This window comes from Patella vulgata, chromosome 4 (assembly GCF_932274485.2).
Source record: "Patella vulgata chromosome 4, xgPatVulg1.2, whole genome shotgun sequence".
Lineage (NCBI taxonomy): Eukaryota > Metazoa > Mollusca > Gastropoda > Patellidae > Patella > Patella vulgata.
Window position 1 is genome coordinate 45,251,116 of NC_065882.2, and position 19,960 is coordinate 45,271,075.

The 19,960-nt window shown below is 30.8% G+C and overlaps 1 protein-coding gene across 2 annotated transcripts in view; it reads left to right on the forward strand.

The window, feature by feature from the left end:
* LOC126818227 (GRAM domain-containing protein 2B) overlaps positions 1-18,369 on the forward strand; it is a 71,514-nt gene extending 53,145 nt beyond the window's left edge. For both annotated transcript variants that reach the window (XM_050545516.2, XM_050545518.2), the window contains 11 exons: positions 2,833-2,884; positions 3,853-3,943; positions 6,032-6,135; positions 7,164-7,259; positions 8,330-8,407; positions 11,657-11,924; positions 12,159-12,216; positions 12,754-12,795; positions 13,117-13,227; positions 13,804-13,909; positions 14,224-18,369. In XM_050545516.2, coding sequence (XP_050401473.1) covers positions 2,833-2,884; positions 3,853-3,943; positions 6,032-6,135; positions 7,164-7,259; positions 8,330-8,407; positions 11,657-11,924; positions 12,159-12,216; positions 12,754-12,795; positions 13,117-13,227; positions 13,804-13,909; positions 14,224-14,295 — 1,078 coding nt within the window. In that variant the 3' untranslated portion in view covers positions 14,296-18,369. The remainder of the gene's footprint in view (positions 1-2,832; positions 2,885-3,852; positions 3,944-6,031; positions 6,136-7,163; positions 7,260-8,329; positions 8,408-11,656; positions 11,925-12,158; positions 12,217-12,753; positions 12,796-13,116; positions 13,228-13,803; positions 13,910-14,223) is intronic.
* Positions 18,370-19,960: the final 1,591 nt, after the last annotated feature.

Sequence of the window (19,960 nt, forward strand, 5' to 3'; positions counted from 1 at the left end):
CGACCCCATTCCTTGTGACGTATAAGCAGGGAATCGAAACCATGCCACTTGACTCAATGACAGAACTTATGATCTAAAATGCATGCGTCAACCAAAGGGCACCCCACACCCCTCTTACCCAAAGAATAATAAAATTAAATAAATACTAGTATTTGTTACATGATGAATCACATAAACAAAAAACATTAGCTGACTACTGGGACATTTGCCGTGACTGAAGGCTATGTATTTCTATTTTATATAAAAAATAAATACTGTAAGACAACGGATGTATCGAATTGCTTGTTTCTTTGTTTTGATATGTATACTTGGTTTAATGGAGTATCAATTACAATCGCTTTCACTTTATGGTCTCTGATTTATTAAAATTCAAATATATCCATTGATGCATAACGGATGATTGTGTAAAGATATCTTGTATTATTAATATAGCTTAATGACAGGGTGATCAACCAGGGAAAATAAAAGTCCAATCGACACAAACTAGGTAATTTTGGGACTAACACATGATTTTATTTTATTTCAATCATTCGCTTGCATGTACGGGTCGTTAACAGTGGGGGGAAACCAGAAGACCTGGAGAAAACCCACGAGGATGGACAGGCGACTGCGACCCTACTCCTTGTCACCTACAACCGGGGAATCGAAACCATGCCAGTTGACTCAATAACAGACATTATACTACAGCTCGCATGTGCTAACCATTCGGCCATCCACCCCCCCAGCTCTTAAATAATGCATCTTTAACCAGCATAACATCCTTTATACTCAGTTATTATAAAATCTCAATCAGGTTCACAACATTTAGCATGATTAAACCTAAGCGATAAAATCTCAAAACGTTTCACTACCTTCGGCATGATTTAATTTTAGCGCTAAACGATTAATGTACATGGATGATAATTCGGCAGTCATTTGATTGTAACTTAAAAATTTCATTCATTGCCATAATAAATATTTACACTCACCCTTTCAAATGGTTCTGTCGCACAAATTGATAATTTATATTTTGTTTGAAATGAAAGATAGGTATTTTTACATCTACAAAAGAAATTGTGTTCGGTTTTTTTTTAAATGCAGGATGATGCTGGCATACGAATACAAAACACGCTGATATGAAAATTTATATGACTTGAATTTATATTGTTGCTATGTATTATTATCCTAAAAGATTTGTGGTAAATATCATATGACACACAAATACAAATCAGGCTTATGTGAATATTTCATAGTTCGATTTTCTATTGTTGCTATGAGGAAAAGTGAAGTAACTATATATCAACATTGTTATGCATAATGTCCCGCAATATGATCAAGCAAAGGTGGTCACCCTACACATGACAAGCCCATAATCAACTCTCTAGAACATTCGATGGCTGAGATATTGAATGGATTAGAACATACATAAAATATATTTTACAGCGGCTTTGCAGTTTGATTTATGTTTACATATAGTGTATAATATTTAGGCTAAGTATGGATATCTAGGTTACCAGGTATTATTTAAGTAATTATTGCGTAATTCTTATGTATGATGAATGTTTGTTGTGAAATCATTGATTAAGTCACAAGATGTACATGATAGGTGATTTGATAAGGTCTTCATTGAGTTCTAAACTGCTAGAAATGCAGCTAATAATTTACATATATGTCAGGAAATGTTATTTAATGATTTAATTTGGACGTTGAATGCATAGAACAAATGTTTTATACAGGTAAAATTCTAAGCTACATATGTTAACTGCCAGGTGAATTTGCTTGTATAGGTAATGTTGATTAATGTCTGGTATATATACTTATTGTGTAAAGTAAAACTAAACTTGAAGACAGCATAGACAATGGGCTAATCAGAATCTGTATGGCCCAAGCTTATCATTTATGGCACATATGGCACAGAACTATCAAAATTTGTTTTAAATAAGTTAATCAGTTATATAATTTGATTAATGAAAATTCATGCTTTACAAAATAGATAGTACCTGTGTTAAGGTTACTTGGCCAGAAAATATAGGGCTTGTTGGTCAGAATATTTTTATTTTGTCGCCGGATTGGGTTTTGGGGGGTAAGAAGGGAGGGGATTAATGAGATGCCAATAGTTTTGTACTTGTGACAAATGTGATGCCAGTAGTTTTGTGCTGGTGACAAATGCAGTAGTTTAGTGCTGGTGACAAATGTGATGCCAGTAGTTTTGTGCTAGTGACAAATGTGATGCAGTTAGGTTAGTGCTGGTGACACATGTGTGATGCATTAGTTTAGTAAAGGTAACAAAGTGATTCAGATAGTAGGTGATACATTATTTAGTACTGGTGACAAATGTGATGCAATAGTTTAGTATTCGTGGTGAAAAATGTGATGCGCATTATGTAGTACTGGTGACAAATGTGATGGAAATAGTTTAATACTGGAACAAATGGGATGCATATTATTTAGTAGGCCCACTGGTGACAAATGTGATGTAAATAATTCTTTACTTAAAAGATGTGGTGCTAATAGTTTAATACTGGTGACAAATGTAGTTTAATACTGATGACAAATGTCAGGCTAATAGTTTAGTACTAGTGGCATGGCTTCCAGACATGCAAACAATATGACAAGAAAAGACAAAGATAATTATGTAAATTATCTTTATATGTTATCCCAGAAATAGAATCAATAATTTTATATTAGATTTGATGTTATTCAATTTCAAAGAGGCCATTGAGCTATTTTTAGCTAATAGGCTTAATCAACAGCAAGAGAGTTAAAAACTATGCATCATTCTAATAGCCCAAAACATTTTCTTTAGTACACATAATTTAATATCTAAGCCTATTTTAAATTTTTTATTTTCAGAACCACCCCCAGTCCAACCATGATCTCAAAGAAAAGCAATGGAAATGGAATTGTAAGTACAAGAATATGGTATATGAAATTTTGTTAAAATCGGAAATATCAGAAGGTTGTGGACAAGTATACAAATTTATCTAGACTAAAGACCTTTAAAGTCTTGAAAATATCAGAAAACTGTAGGTCATGAGTAGTCAATAGATTCCATATGTACTGTAGCAAAATAATAGAACATTGTCCAGTACATAATAATATTCCTAAGGATCTTTGAACATTGTTATTTATACAGAACGCTTTTAATTTTTGTGTGCCGACATGGAGATGTGATTATAGTGACATCGTCTACACAAATTCTTATAATCAAAAAAGGTTTTGATCTTAGCTGTATAAATTATTTGAATTGATCAGCCCCAATCCCCCCTCATAAAATTCTGAGATATACGCTTGAGTTTATTTATTGACATATTATTAATTGCATATTTTGGGAGAAAATACACATCTAAACTGTATTTATTGGCTGATAAAACAGAATTGGTGACCATTTAAAAAAAACTAGTGCAAAAGATTGATAATTTAAGCCAAAGCATTTATTTCCTCAATCCCAAATTAGTGTCAACAGTTTTAACCAATATTGAGAAAAACCATGGCCAATTGTTGTCCTAGCCCAATTGAACACAACTGTCAATAATTGAATAAGCCAAGAAAGTGTTAAGAAGTGACCTGACCTGGGTAAAGGTGGTCATACTTGTGTACAGTGATCAGTGTGCAGGGTGAATTTAATCTCATGACCTCAACTACAGAGCTAATTAGGTGCTTTGTACTGTACTTGGTCAGGTTTAAAAGGAACGAAGGTGAACATTTTTAAAATGAACTTATAATGGCGAGAACTAGTCAGTTTAACTAGTTAACTCTTCGGAAATGTAATGACAAACATTAAATTACAAGTTCGACTACAAGTCTGTAAGCTGAATTTGTTCTCTATGCCTGTAGATTATGTTTAAATCAAGTTTTTGTTTTTATTTACAGGATTATCTGTATCCACCAGTCAGTAAATCCAGAAATGAACAGTTTCACAAATTGTTCAGATCCGTCCCAGATGACGAGTTCCCCATTGATTGTAAGTTAGCTTGTTATATTATGAATGCAGGTTTTACTTTTTATTTCCTAATTGGCCATTTTACTCTTATCAATAACAGCTTAAATTAGCTTTATATTTTCAAATAAGTGGTCAGCAATTTGATTAAAGAAATAGGAACACAGAGGTCTTCTGGTGATGGTTTACAACAAGCTTGAACCAGGCTAGCATCCTATGACAAGTGGACCTTTTAATTTTATGCATCGTTACTTCGAAACAAATTACCTTATTTTATTCGAAAACCACTATCTTTTATTATATTCAAATCGCATTTGAAAACTCATTTATTCCAACAGGCTTTTTACTGATTTTTTATATTTTATTACATTCAAATCGCATTCGAAAACTCATTTATTCAAACAGGCTTTTGACTTATTTTTTACATTTTACTGTTTTTATATGTACGGTAGTTAATTTTTTTGTCATTTCACACTGTCCTTTCTTTTACTTTTTTTTAGGGAAATGTTTTTATTTTAACTTTGTTATTATTAAGTGCATCTGAACAATTCTGTGAAAGATGCACAATATATATGTATTAAATAATAATAATTATATTGGATGATAAAGACAATTTTGTTGAAGTTCCAATATCCTGTGTTAGTAGTTTTAAAGTACAATTTATAAAGGTACACTAGACGTCATATCTTCATGTTGACATACATACATTATAAACTATTATTATTCAAATTTTTTTAGTTTTTCCATTGTTATGCAAGGTACAAAAGTACCTGAAGAGCTGAACCTCTTTGATATAGGTCAACATGAAGTTTGGTGAAAATTAAATATTATCTATCTGTGGACCTCAAAATGTAAATGTAGACAGATACACTTTAAAGGGGGGGGGGGGATCAAAATATCAAATTCAATTATAACTCAACACTTTCATTTTTTACCCAAATCAATGAGAGATAGTCATTTTGATATGTATGTGTATATATTTCTTCATAGATGATTAAAACTATACTCTTTTCATAAGACAATTTTAGTCCTTTAAAATAACATATAGGGATTAAATAAAAGAGCCTTGAATAAAGTGCTTGACATATTGGAAGTAGTTTTAAATCAATCATTTAGTTTATCTCATTCTCTTCAAAGATACTTGTCATTTACCTAAGATAAAATTCTCTTAAATCAGAGAGACTTTTCTCTTTAATGTTGGAAACTAGATTTATTTTGTCTAGTTTTACGATAACAATTAACATCGTTATAATATATTTGAAGGTGACCTGAATTCTACTTTCTCTGACAAACATATCTCCTTTGTTCATCTTTAATTCAATAAAAATAACTTCCTTACAGTAACTGTAGTTTTCATGCAGGTTATATAATGGCTTACATTGTACATTTACGATCAAGCCATGCAATAAAAACATTAGATATTCATTTGATAGTATTTAGATATCTATGTTTTAGAATGTCATAAAGTCTCAAATAAAGCTAATGTCTAATTAAAATTCTGATTATCTCCAAAGCCACAAATAGATTGAAATGCACAAAGAAAGTCTCAAATAAAGCTAATGTCTAATTAAAATCCTTATTATCTCTAAGGCCAGAAATAGATTGAAATGTGGAAATATTTTAAAGTGGCAAGTTTCTGAGCTTTGTCGAAGTTACACAACTTCTCACAGAAAACTTGAATTTTTTAGATGCTTCCAAGGAATTTGTGTGTTGGTTTTCAGATTTAAGCATGGTTATTGCCCTTGTCACTTAGCTATAGTCATAAAGTGTCTGATTTCTAATCTTTCAATTCAATACACTTTCCTTTCTTTTACTCCATTGAATGGTTAGTATTTAATATTTCATAGCAGACAAAAAAAAACCAGACCAAATTTCATTGCAGATAGTTTTCATTGCCATTGAATAATGAATATTAAAAAATAAGTTCAAATAGCCTTGAAAAAGTATTAAAATATTTGGATTATATGTGTTAGCAACAAGTGTGGACTGAGATCTCAATGGCAATAGTCTTTGTGGATACAAACAAGCAGGATGTAATTGTATGTTAGAAAACGTCAGTACTATTGTTATTTAATGATCCATATTGTTTGACAATTTATTGTATATTTGTAGATTTTTCCTGTGCGTTTAAAGGAGACATATTACTTCAGGGTTATTTGTATATATCACCCAATTGGATATGTTTCTATTCAAAAATCAAAGGCCGTGGCAGACAGGTATTGTTACATTTTTTCATACTTCCTTCTACTTTCATTTATAACGTTCCTTGATTCAGTTCATAAGCTACATTTAATGGTATATAAAAGAAATAAGATAATATACTATATGTTTTGTACTGGATGGTACATGAATGACATTGTGACCATGAAAATAAAAGATATTTACACTTCTGTTATTCTTATTGTAGCTTGCATATACAAGTTTCCTAGTTGTGGCAATAAAGTTTTCTGCTTTTATAGATTGTATAAAAATGAAATATGGAAAATACAAAGAATTTGATCAAATACAGATCTGTCTTATGATCAAAACAAATTCCTTCTAACAGAGTTTGCGATATATATCACAAGTTTAGGCTAATCATTCAAAACGTTTCTCAATACTATCCCAAGTAGCTTTTGACATATGTTGGGATCAATTTCCGATTCCTAGATATTGTGAACCTTTCAGTATTAATATAAGTTGATTTTAGTCAACTATTGTTGACTACTTGACAGTGATGTTTGGAATGAATATATTAATAAATATAAAAGTTACGTTAGAAGAATGATATTGTTCAGATGACCTAAGACTAGTAATTGCTTCCCCAAATTTCATGATACAAGAATGTAGTTTGTCTATTAATAGCATTTCTCTCTTTCTCCCTTATTGTCCCTGCTGCATGGCATTTTATGTTGACTTTTGGTCTAGAATTGAAGAAGAGTGTTTGAATCAACATTTTCTGCCAGGTTTTGGTGAATAGTCATGATTTTGAGGTGGAAGGATCAGAAAGTAAACAGACGTGAATTAGGGAAATCATTTATAAAAATAAAGTAACAGCCAATAAATTCAAGATGGTCAACCCCTTTCAATATTTATATCAGATGTTGCTCTCTTTGTGGTTATAAAGATTAAGATCATTAGAATGTTAAAAAAAATGTTATAGATCAAGGTATGCCATGAATTTAACATTGAAGTCAATGGAGAGAGGAATATTAGTCTTGTTCCAGATATGATTGACAGATTTATCTCCCTTGTGTTGTTTCAGCTGGAAATTCCCTTCACAGATGTAATATGTATGACACGAGAAAAAACAGCTTTAGTATTTCCCAATGCCATAGGTATTCAAACAGCTGATAGTAAGGTAAATCATTCTATTATCCTTTTTACCTGACTATATATCTTTAATATTTGAACAAAATTCTGATGGATTTCTTGAGCTTATGTAATTTGAATGAATTGCAAGAACTTACGAATGATAGCCTTTCAAATATTTTGATTGTTATAGACATATTCTTGGATATATAATTCATTACGTTTATTAAATGCAATGTTTCAACAATGTGTATCAAATGGAATGAGGTGTAAGTTGAGCTAGTACTACTATAAAATATCCCACTTACAAATTGTGACTATTTACAAGCATACACTTCCTATACTTCCGATTATCACAAATATATTCCTGTTATGATAAATGACTTGAGTTAGCAATCAAACCAACTTACTGAAATTGAATGTACCTAATAGTATAATAATGTTGTCAAAGCATCAATGTTTAAAATAAGTTGGGAGTCATTCCGATTCCTACCCTAAAAAAGTTTTTGATTGATGAACCTGCATTTATCAGTTATAGTTTATCTTCCTTTATATTTAATTGCATATCATACTTTAGTATGGACTTGCAACGTTTATGAACGGAACAGAATGTGAGGTTATCGTGCAGTGGAAGACTTAAGTCTTCACATATAGTTTGTGCTTTTGTACGCTAGCACACTTTAGAAAACAATTCCAATAATTTCACAGTAAAAATAGTCTGTGGTGCCATTAACAGGCCTGTAGGGATGAACAGACAAGGCGAATAGCATTGTGTGAGAGTATTAAATTGATAACAAGGGATTTGTTATTGTCTAGTACTGAGTAACAGGGGAATACAGCTTTAAAATACTGTAATGGTACCTACTACATTGTTATGTATATAATGTTGATAATATATGAAATTCTAAAAAATATATGTACAAGATAAAGCATAAAGATTTTAATGAATTGATCCAAAATCAAACTGTTTCTGTCCTTTCAAATTAATTACTGTAAACACAGTAGATCATTTTCTAATTTTCTAAATCATCTAGTTTTTAGCCCATGAATGTACATGTATTTATGATTTAAATTATGGTGGATACATATTTTGAATACATTTTGATTTTTAATTTGTAGATTGTGTTTGTATCATTTATGTCTCGAGATTCTACATACCGTCTGCTAGAAAACCTGTGGAAATTATCTCAGAGCTCGGTAAGTTTCAACAGTCTATTGTGTTATTTCGGTGAAGGTTTTGCATACGATTATGTTTTTTTTTATATGCTCACATTTGTATATTGCCTTCACCATGCTTCGTCCTGCTCGTTGATCACTCACTGACATATTTATATCGACAGAGAAATCAAGAAGCGGGGAGATCTAAAATACTTTGCGCTTTTTTTATTTTATAAGTTGCTGTCTTCTTGCACGTAGTTACCTATAGTAGTAACTTAGTGGAGAGGCACGTTTAAGGAAGAAGTCAAGATTTCACATGATCTCCAGAATGTGGAGGCACCTTAATTTTGTGTAACATTGTATGTTTATTGTTAAATACATGACTTATTTATCTCACTAAATTTAATAATTCATGACAAATTAAGTATAGCTCAATTATAGTCAAATGAACAAAGAAATCAGCACTATTGTATTCCTTTAAAGATACATTCCTGCGTACAAACTGAGTGATTTGATGATATATTCGGACTAAAATCACATTCAAACTAATTAATTTATCATAATTTTGCTTCAAATCCTTCTCAAAATATTGTAATTGTCAGCTAATATCCCTGCTATAAAAAATTGATCAAAAGACGTCATGTTTTTGTCACGTGACTTAACCTCTCTTGGCACCTAGCAACGGGTGCGAAGCCGGAGGAGAATTCATTGCTTATACAAGATGATGTTGTCTTTATAAATCGCTGACTATTTATTACAAATATCGAAGCCCAATAAATTTTCAGATTTTTTTTCCGTGGATTTTAACTCAGAAGCTGTTGCACCATCAAGTTTTTCAACATATACATAAAACGCACTCTAAACGCTGGGAGATTAGACAATCTTCGCATGCTACCTTTGACGTTACTCGATCAGACATCACTAATCGTTGGGTTGCCGGTTAGGGAAACCCTTATATTTTTGCCCTGTATGCAATCCATGTGTGTTTTTCATGGAATCCAGTATTTTTGTAGTAAGATTAGATGTTTCTACTTTCCATATATACCAAAACTGCCATGCTTTTATTGGAAATAAACACCTGATAAGTACTTTTCTGGGAAAGTATCTTTAAAGCTCATTATAATAAGAAATCGCTGAGTATGTTGTTTATATTTATAGCTGTATATTATTTGTGTAACATTCTGTCACACTCTGTACTACTATTATACACTACATGTAAAATCAATATAAAATCACACTAACAATGGTAATATTATGTATTGTCATATAGTTCACATGTCACATTTTATTATGAATAAATTTCTCAACTATGTAATTGAATTATCTAAAGTGTTTATAAACCTGATCTTTTATTGATTTTTTTATGTAAATGGTATAAAGCCTACTGCTATTTTCAGTAGGATGGAAATAAATGTGATCTGTTTTGACTATTTACCATGTTTTAAAAAGACTAGCCTTTCACAAAACATTTTCAGATCGAATTTAAAATCATGACTTAGATAGTTTAAAGACATAACAATCAGTGATATTAAATTAACTTACAATTTAATTGTAAATCACATTTCCTATGTATAAATAACATAGGGTACCGCTCTAATAATTGTCTTCGTTTTACAAATTTGAAAAAATGTTTTCTTATATTAAATATTTTCGGAAAATCTGCATTTTAATTTTTATAAAGATGAATAGAAAGTTGAAATTGAATAGCAAGCAATATTAAAATTAAGATTTAACTAGACAGTTTTAGGGTTAATATAATGTGTTATGTATTGTCTGTACTTTAAGGTCTCTCTCTTAATGTCTGTTATTGACCCATGAAGCATGAATAATAATATTTAGCCTAGTTCAAATTTTAGCCAATGTTTGACTGGCCTGATATATCACCTGATGTATCTATTATAATACATGTACATAGCTTGTTCTGCACCATTAAGTATATCTATACAACAGGGCCCTACACAAGGTTATACTATAGTAAATAGTAGTGGTCTATGTATTTTTATACAAAACAAGGATATAAATAATAGTAGTTGTCGTATTTTTATACAAGGACATAATAATAATAGGCTTTATGTAAGTAATAGAAGATATTAACACCATTACATTAATCAGCTTTATTGTATAATAAGGTATTTATGGATAGGTAATAACTGTTATTATACCGGTGATTAAGCTTCAAAAACAACATACCACAGTATTATTATTACATTTTATTAATGTACATAGTATGCTGTGGTCACTGAATGTTTTGATATATCAATGCCACAACTATAGGGTCTTCATGTATTGCATACAATATTTTTAAAAGATATATAATCAATCAGATTCTATTGTATTAGATATCTTGTTCTATTTGGCCTCTTTGTATCGTCTGTGAAAAAGTAGTGCACAAGGCAGAATCTTTCTTAATATGATGTATGTGCAAATATTTTTTTGTTATTGTATGCTGCTCCCCGTGGTTCTGTTTATGCAATAAATTTATCTTAAAATTATATATATATACCAGTATGTGTTCATTTAAACTTTTTGAATGGAATTATTTGTAAAGACATAAAAATCATTAGAAATTCTAAATTACAGAAGAGAGAAGACTTTGTTATCGTGCAAACAGTATTGTCAGTGAGTAAGCCAAGAGATTCACAAGGATTTTACAGTGTGGTTTCCCCTTTTCAGTGATGCAATATACAATGACTACTCATTGAGACGAAAAACTGTGGTCACCTCTACATGTTGGGCAGCATGCATGAAAAGAACCCTTGACAGTTGGAATTTGAAATATTAAGAGTAGGCCATAGTGCCTCTGTATGGGCTAAGTGTTCCTTAAATCACACTGCATGTCATATGCCCATCTTCATTAGCCCAGTTAGTTCATTGAGTGTTGCAGTTTTGTACATTTGAGACGTCAAGGGATGTCAAAGGGTTTAAAAGCAAAATCCAGAGGTAAAATGCTGGAATTGCTGCTTGTGTTTTGAAGATGTATATGTTTAAACCATTTGAGTTCCTCTGGTATTTCGTATTTCTAGAGTTTATTATAACTGTGCTGTATCTATCTGTGCCTAATGCAACTAATACTAAGCGCTGACATAAACTATAACAAAAATCCTAACATCATTACCATTCTGTACTTGTGGGGGACAGATGTTGTAATGTGACCTTTATTGTAGTATATTATATAGAGGCAAATTGCAGCTAGACAGTGTTGAAAACAGTAGACTAAAGTTGTAACCGTCTTACTGTTAATTGGTTTAAATTTTTAATTGATGATTTTTTTGGGGTTTTTTTTTTCAGGGTGATGTAAAAAGTAAAAGTAGTTCATTAAAGAGAAAGATTGAATTTGAGAGTAGTGTACAGCGTGCTTTAATTGAAAGTTCTAGTATTGGGGATACAACCAGTGATTCTGATCTAAATATCCTTTTTGATACGTGTAAATGTGTAAATATTGAGAATTGTAGTAAAGAAAAGAGAGACAAATCTTGTGTTATCTGTAAATCAAAAAAAAGTATGGACCAACCACCATCTAAACTGGCACGGGTTCCTTTTCTTTACATGATCAAATGTAAGTTGTTCAGTTTTTATTTTATCAGATATTTTGGTTAGTGGAAGGTCACTATTCACCCCTTTCCCCCAAATTAGTTGAAACTTAACTTTAGGAGGATGTTTTTAATCCTATCATGATACTTAAACTAGTATTTAGGTGTTGACCAATAAAACAGAGATGGCCTGTCCATGTACCTTCAAAAAGATGTCCAAGAATGTTGATGCCTGAGTCTTCTTGTTTTTCTTTTTACAGGTTTTGATCGTCATGAATTAACAAATGCTTTCTGTAATTTTAAATTCCGATTACAAAAGTAAGTTGAAAAGGCTCGTATTTGCTTGGTTTTTTTTAGCGAAATAATTAAAAGACATATTTAAACTTAGGAAATATTATTACAAAGATGTAATTACACTACCTGTTATATACATGTAATGATGTTACAAAAGTCAATCATTAACAATAGTTAACAAGGTTTTAATATATCAGATTCAAGATGTATTATTTTGTGATTTGTAATATAATTAGCTTGCCGCTGGAAATTGAACAGTATCTCTAAGCTTAGAATAGAATACCATCACAAAGTCATACTGCCAATGAAAGACTAGATGTTCTGGGCTAGAGTGTACAGTGTTTTCAAGAGATCAAATTATGGGGTAGCACATATAAATAACTGTGATCTGTCTTTATCAGATATGTAATTTTCATACAAAATACTATATCAGTTTAGTTCATTAAACAATAATGAATTGAGATATACATATCAAAATTGTATTTATATGGAATAGTAGTACTAGTATACTAATAATTTTAGGTGTATTTTTAACAAATATTTGATGTTTTTATCTTTCAGAATACCCAGAACTAACTTATTGCTGGCGATTTGTAGTATTTTGTGAGTACATATTTTTTATATGTTTTATACGTCCATCTGTCCGTCATCCGTAAAATCTTGTGGGGGCTCTAGAAGCTAACATTATCCTCCGATTGACTTAGAATTTATATACAGTGTTTAATTTGTTCAAGAGACGAGGATTCTTTTTATGTTCATCCATTTCCGATAATTACCCCATGATTAGCCCACTTTGCCAAGTTTTGTAGTTGCTCTGGGAGAATATTTCCTTGATGATAGGTGCTGAAAGCTAATGCTTTTTATCAAATCAATTTTAAGTAACTTCTTAGATAAAATATTGATTTGAATGATTGATTTTCACAGGGTCTTTTTCTTATTAGTGTCAGCTGTTGGACTGACTTATAAAGTATTAGTTATACAAGCTAAAATAGATCTAGAACAATCCTGGAAACCACATTTTAAACAACGTTTCAGGTAATATACTATTTATATATCTTTAATCTTTATATATCTGGTGGGTTGAGTAGCCGCATGGTTTAATGCATGTATGTTGGATCATAAGGTCTGATATTGAGTCAAGTGATGTGGTTTCGAATCCCCTCTTGTACGTGACAAGGAATAGAGTCGCCTGTCCAACCTTGTGGGTTTTCTCCGGGTCCTCCGTTTTCCTCCCACATCTAAAGACCTTACGCACAAGTGAATTATTGAATAAAAATTGAACATATGTTAGTCCCGAAATGACCTAGTTTGTGTGGAGTGGACGTTAATCTCTCTCTCTCTTTCTCTCTCTCTTTATATATCTACAGTATTTAGCAGTAGTTGAGATGTGTATAAATACTCAGTTCTCTGACAATACTCAGATAAACCTGTCCTGTGATGAACGTTACATTATGTTAACCGTTTGTCATTGTGCGAATCAAGACCAATCTCCGATTAGGAAGACAAAAATTCCATAGCAAGTACTCAGTTGAACATTAGAGCAGGTTAGATTTGTCACCGTGTAGGTTTAGTTTTTTTTTTAAGATTTAATTTAAGCTGTTCGCATTTTAGGGATCATATGATGGGAGAGGCTTTTAATGTGGAGATGGAAAGTCATGCTTCTACCATTAAACATTTACATTCTGTAATAAAAGCTAATATACAGTTATTAGAAGAGGTACGTCTTTTGTTTTTATCATTATATGCCAACAAATATCAACAAAATCTTTTGGAAACGTCTGAAATGTTTGTCCACTCTTCAATTGATAAATTTTACTTAGGCATGTCCCTCATCATACATTATTTGATTTTCGTTCTACAGAATTTAATACTTAGTGAACAAATTAATAAATTTTCATCAATTAATTTTCTCTAAAATGACATCTTGTTGAAAAAATATATCACCTCTATATAAATAAAAAAAATTAAAAAAATTACGAAATTTAAAAGTTGATATTCTTTTTAAAAGTGTAGATATACTTTCTTTTGCAGGTTCATGATTCTCTTAAAAGTTTACAGTCAGGAGTGGGAAAGAATACATGTAATGTGAAAGAATGTCCATGAAATATTTACACCAGTATTTCTGTCTCATTGTGATTTAGGTATTAACTGTATTACTACCTTGGTGTATAGTTACACCACATGCTAACTGTGATTGACTGAATATATTGTCATATATATGTCTATATTTGATCTGGGAAATATGTGAATGATTGATGTGTGCAAAATGATGTACCAGTGAAAATGAAGATGTATGAATTAAGTTAAGATTTGTGTTTCTTGTGCAGAAGATAATTTTGTTACACTTTTCTTATGTTTTGTTCATTTGGAATGAAGATTGAAGACCTATTGTGGATACTTGATTGTGTGTCAAGAATGTTTCAAATACATTGGATTGCATTCAAGTGACATGGAATGAAGTTCTGTTTGTCTTGTTAATTAATGTGATGCGAGTTGATTTGAGAGCTGTGATGATTGATGAAGTGTTTTCTCATTCCTCTGGAGCATACTTTGATGCCTCATATTCTATCTTTTACTTGAATATCACTGGAATTATTTGATTTGAGATAATTCAATTGAGTATCCCCTTTAAAGATGCATTATGTAAGATTTAGATAAAGAGCTTGCTATGAATAATTAATATATTAAAAATTTCATTTAAATTTCTTTATTCGGAGCAAAGTTATCAGTATTTGAAGTTTTAAATATATTGTCTTGTCAAGTACCATTGCTATGATTGAATTATTGATTGGCGATCGTTTTTTAATCCCATAAAAATCACGGCCATCCATTAGTCTAGAGAGTTGATTATGGGCTTTTCGTGCGAATAAATGTCTAATTTATACTACATTTTGAAGTCAAAAGAAAGACCTGCATTAGGCTTACTAGGCACCTACATAATGCATCTTTAAGTGTTTCCTCCACACTCTTTAGGCCTACAGGCTAGAGGGAATGAGGGAGGGGCCACTGGCATGTTTATGCTGAAAACTGTGAACCAAATACTAGCTATTGGTCTACCCTAATCAAGATATTTTGTAATAAATATATGCTGTAAAACATGATGCTTTTGTGCACATGACATTAATGCATGACCAAGAGACATAAACTTCATAGTATGTTGGTTGACCACAGATAATTAGCACCTACAGGTTTCATGTTTTGCTGTATATATTTTTGTTTATTTGATTTTATTTAATTGATAAATTATTACATAAGGTCTCTCGGCATCATTTGAATTTTTTTGAAAATATCAAGTTTTCCATGGACTTATTTAACACAGTATCAAAATATCAGCGGTAGATAATTCCCAGCTTGGATTCAATCGGATGAAATAGATGCCCATCAAAAGATTTTAGAAAAAAAGATTACTGGCTTTTGACCATATCGTTTATATCGTCTGTAGAATGTTGACAAATTTTAAATTTATCATATCTTTGTAAATAACAAACGGAATTGACCTTGGTTAGACTGATATTCCCTTAAGAAATTCAACTTTGACAGTGTTGTAGTTTGCCCTTAAAAATCATGTCAGAGATTTAAATTCTGCATGCTAAAAAAACAAGATCATTCTCACAAACTCATTATACCTCTCTCAAACACTTCTTGTGTCTGACAAAAATGATAGTTTTGCCGCATTTAGAACACTGGGGATCTTTCAATGGTTTTGTTTTTCGTTTTGAGTTAAAACAAAACCTATAATTTTTCTAGATCCTACTTGTAAAACATGTACAAATCTGCAGAAAAAACTAAATGATTACATTGTCAGTTGATGTAAATGGGTTTCTGAGAATGAAATGATGTATTGTAATCAGCTCAATGTTTTGAAAGTATTTTCTTTAAAATATGATTGTATGAATGAAATATTTGTCTCAATATCTAAGCTTTGGCCAAAGAGAAACTTTTAAATCTTATTACTGTTACTGTCTATTCCTTATGTTTACATTGATCGAAAATGAACATTTTTGAGAAATTGGCCTATAATAATTGAAGGCTAGACTGTTAATATTTTTTTTTATTATGTAGTGACATTTGCCTTTATTAAAGTTATATTTTACGCTGGAATGGAGTGATAGAAGTTGTGTATGACCAGATTTTTTTTTTTATGTAGTTGTGGCTTTTTCATTTATATCAAATCGTACAAAGACCTTAAATTGAAAAATGTGATAATGTATATAAAGAATACATGTATGTATTGTAATCATTGCTTTTCTTTCTTGTTATTTGGAAAGATTCATCTTTAAATTACTGTTAAAGATGCATTATGTAAGATTTAGATAAAATGGGGTGGGTGTTATTTCTGTAATAGTTTTAAAATAGTTAATGAAAAATGAATATATTGCAAATTTCAGTCAAATTACTTTTTTCTGATTGAAGTTATGAATGTTTGAAGTTTTGACAAGAATAGCGTAGTCTTGTTTGTCATTGCTACATTATTAAACGAAGACTTAATTTTTGTCCCCCACCTTCCAAAGAAAGCAGGGGACTATTAATATGGGTCTGTCAGTCCATCCATCCATCCATCCGTCTGTATAACTCTCCTCCTAATTGAACTAGAATGTTCAAACTTGGTGTAATTGTTTATTAGGTCAATGCCTTTATGAAGTTTGAAGATGAGTATTCTCTGCTTAGGGTAAGCAGAGATAAGCAATTTGATTGGTTGATGCTTTGGAACACGATAACATAGTTCTAATTAAGTGAGGGTAAGCAGAGCAATAAGCAATTTGCTTGGTCGAGACTTTGGAACACAATATCTCTCCTTCTAATTGAGTCACTGTGTTCACACTCTGTATAGGTGTTTATTAGGTGAATGCCTTGATGGAGTTAGGTGATGAGAATTTTCTGCTATGGGTAAGCAGAGATAAGCAGTTTGATTGGTTGATGCTAGGTTAATGACAGAGATAAGCAATTTGATTGGTTGATGCTTTGGAACATGATAACTTAAGTTCTAATTAAGTGAGAGTGATGAAACTTTGTGTATAGTTTATAGTTTTATCACATCAATACCTTGACTAAGTTTGACAATGAGAATGTTCTGCTTAGGTGAAGGAGCGATAAGCAATTTGATTGGTTAAGACTTTGGAACATAACAACTCTGCTTATAATTGAGATAGAATGTTTAAACTTGATTTAGATGTTCATTAGGTGAATGTCTTGATTGAGTTCAATGATTAATATTTCCTGCTATAGCTAAGCAGAGCTAAACAATTTCTTTGACTTTGAATCTATCTGATAGAGAGTGATGAAACTTAGTGTATAGTTGATAATCAGTGTGATTGCATGATACTTTTGAAAAAGATCAGTGGCAATTAATTAATGTGTCATCTATTTATTTCGGGATTTCGGTGGGGGACATCAGCCTTACTGTTGGCTTGTTTAGTTCAATGTTAATAAATGAAGACTTCATTTTCCATTTCAACATTAACCAATTAAATGGGGGAGGTGTGCTAATCCATTTAATATCGCAGCCATCCGACTTCCTAGCGAGTTGATTATGGGCTTGTCATGTAAATAAATGTCTAAATAATAATTTATGTCACATTTTAAACCAGAAAGGTCTGTGATAGGCAGATTTAACTCTTACATAATGCATCTTAAAGTAAAAAAAATATATTTGACATAATTGTACTGTTAAAAGATTCCTATAAGAATGAAAAATATTGATTGATGTATGATTTTTTTGGTTATATTTCTGGTTTAGTAGGCATTCATTATTATCTCCCTTTGATGTATCTTGTATTGGAGGAAAACTTTTTGATTATACAAGCCTTTTTATAGTCATGGCATAATGTATGATTCCAAAATGCCACCAATAGTTTTAATTCAGACTTGAACTAGGAAAGTACCTTGTGATTAATTAGAAATATAATCTCTAGATATCACAAGAATTAGTTACTGTAGTTCAATTAATTTTGGTGACAAATAGTCAGAACCAATATTAATGTTATTGACCAGATTGTAAAACTTGAAATCATCTGAAAGGGGAAGCTACTCTGCTTGTTTGGCACTATTCAATGATGATATGTGGGAGTACAAGAATTACTGGTATTATAGACTTAATAGTCAAGGCTAGTGACCACTTGCAGGTCTATTGAATGTAGATGCACTAATTGACCCATTCTTATAAATCTTTTTGTTCTATAATAAACCTACAACCACATTGAATTTAAAAATAAACAAAACCAGAATTATCCACTTTATTCCAAGCAAATTACCAGTACTTAAATTTCAATTTTAGTGGTCAGTTTATACTTCAGACTAATATCAACCATTTTGTTGACTCAGTGTATTGTACAAGTGGTTATATGTTACATATACTTAAGGGGTTTGATCAACAGTAATTAAAGATTATAATTTATAACTAAAAGTGATTTGATTACAGATAATGTGTAGATAAAGAGGTTTACTGTGATATTAACAATAATAATATGAATGTAAACTATCCATAATTAGACCAGATGGTTTGAAATCAAATACGAATAAAAATTCAATATTGGTCTTGCCGTGAAAATATGAGATCCTAATATCCAATATTTAAGATATAATGAACATGTTAAAATCAGTACACGAGCGCATATCCTACAAGACAATGCAGAAGTAATTAGTAATGGCTAATTCACAAACGATAAAATCATTAAAAAAAAAGGACTGACTGATCGGGTGTGAACGACTGCTGTTCAATTTGGAATGTTCACATATTTCACCAAATACAATATTGATTAGAATTTCCAATAAAAAATTTAAAAATTGAATATAAATAACTTAATATACATTCATATTACATTGGTATTTGCTTTTTTAGACCTATTTTCGTCTATTTTAAGGTTCAGAAAATAGAGCTATATGCCCTTTAATCTTATTGTTCATGTGATATAAATAGTCATGTAAAATTTGTTTTGTGTGAAGTAATTTAACATAATAGTGAAGTATCATTAAAGGCTCATCATTACAAACTTAACTTCTGATTTCTCTTGATATTGGACTAATAATTTTAAATTATTCTAATGTTGCTAATTGACATTCTTGATATTAAATTTTAAATAGATTGTAAGTAAATTTTTTGAGAAACTAGACTATAATAAATATTTAAATATACATGTATCTCAAGTCTAGGCTGTAATTAAGTATTTATATTGTTTGCAATCAGCCCAGTCAGTTTGTGAAACACATCATTAATTTAGATTAATTACATATTTTGGCAAATATTTTACACCAAAGCTTCAAGCTTTAGAAAAATGCTTTTCTGGTATGTAAATTTACATGTTACGGAAGAGTTAAGTTATAATTTATTAAAGGGAGCAAGACATGTATGTACAGATTAGCACTTGCATATTATCAAATTTTGATCATGTTAAGTTATTTTGAATATAGTCAAGGGATTAACAGAGTGCAATTAGTTTGTTGTATATATTTGACACATATATTTATACATGTATATATATTATTATTTATCAGTACACATTTATTTGTTATGTTGAGTTGGATATTTACTATCTATATAAGGCATAAAATTTCACTTAATTCATGATGTTCGTTCATTTAGCTTTAAAAAGTAATGACCATATTTGTTAATTTTGAAGTTTATATTTCTAAAGACTATATTTGTTAAGTTTGTTTCTGTATTTATAGTACAGAATATAGAGTATTGCAAACACAAGTACTGTAGTTTTATTTTGACTAACATTCCATTTTTGGAATAATTCGTATCTGGATATAATGACCGCAAAATAAA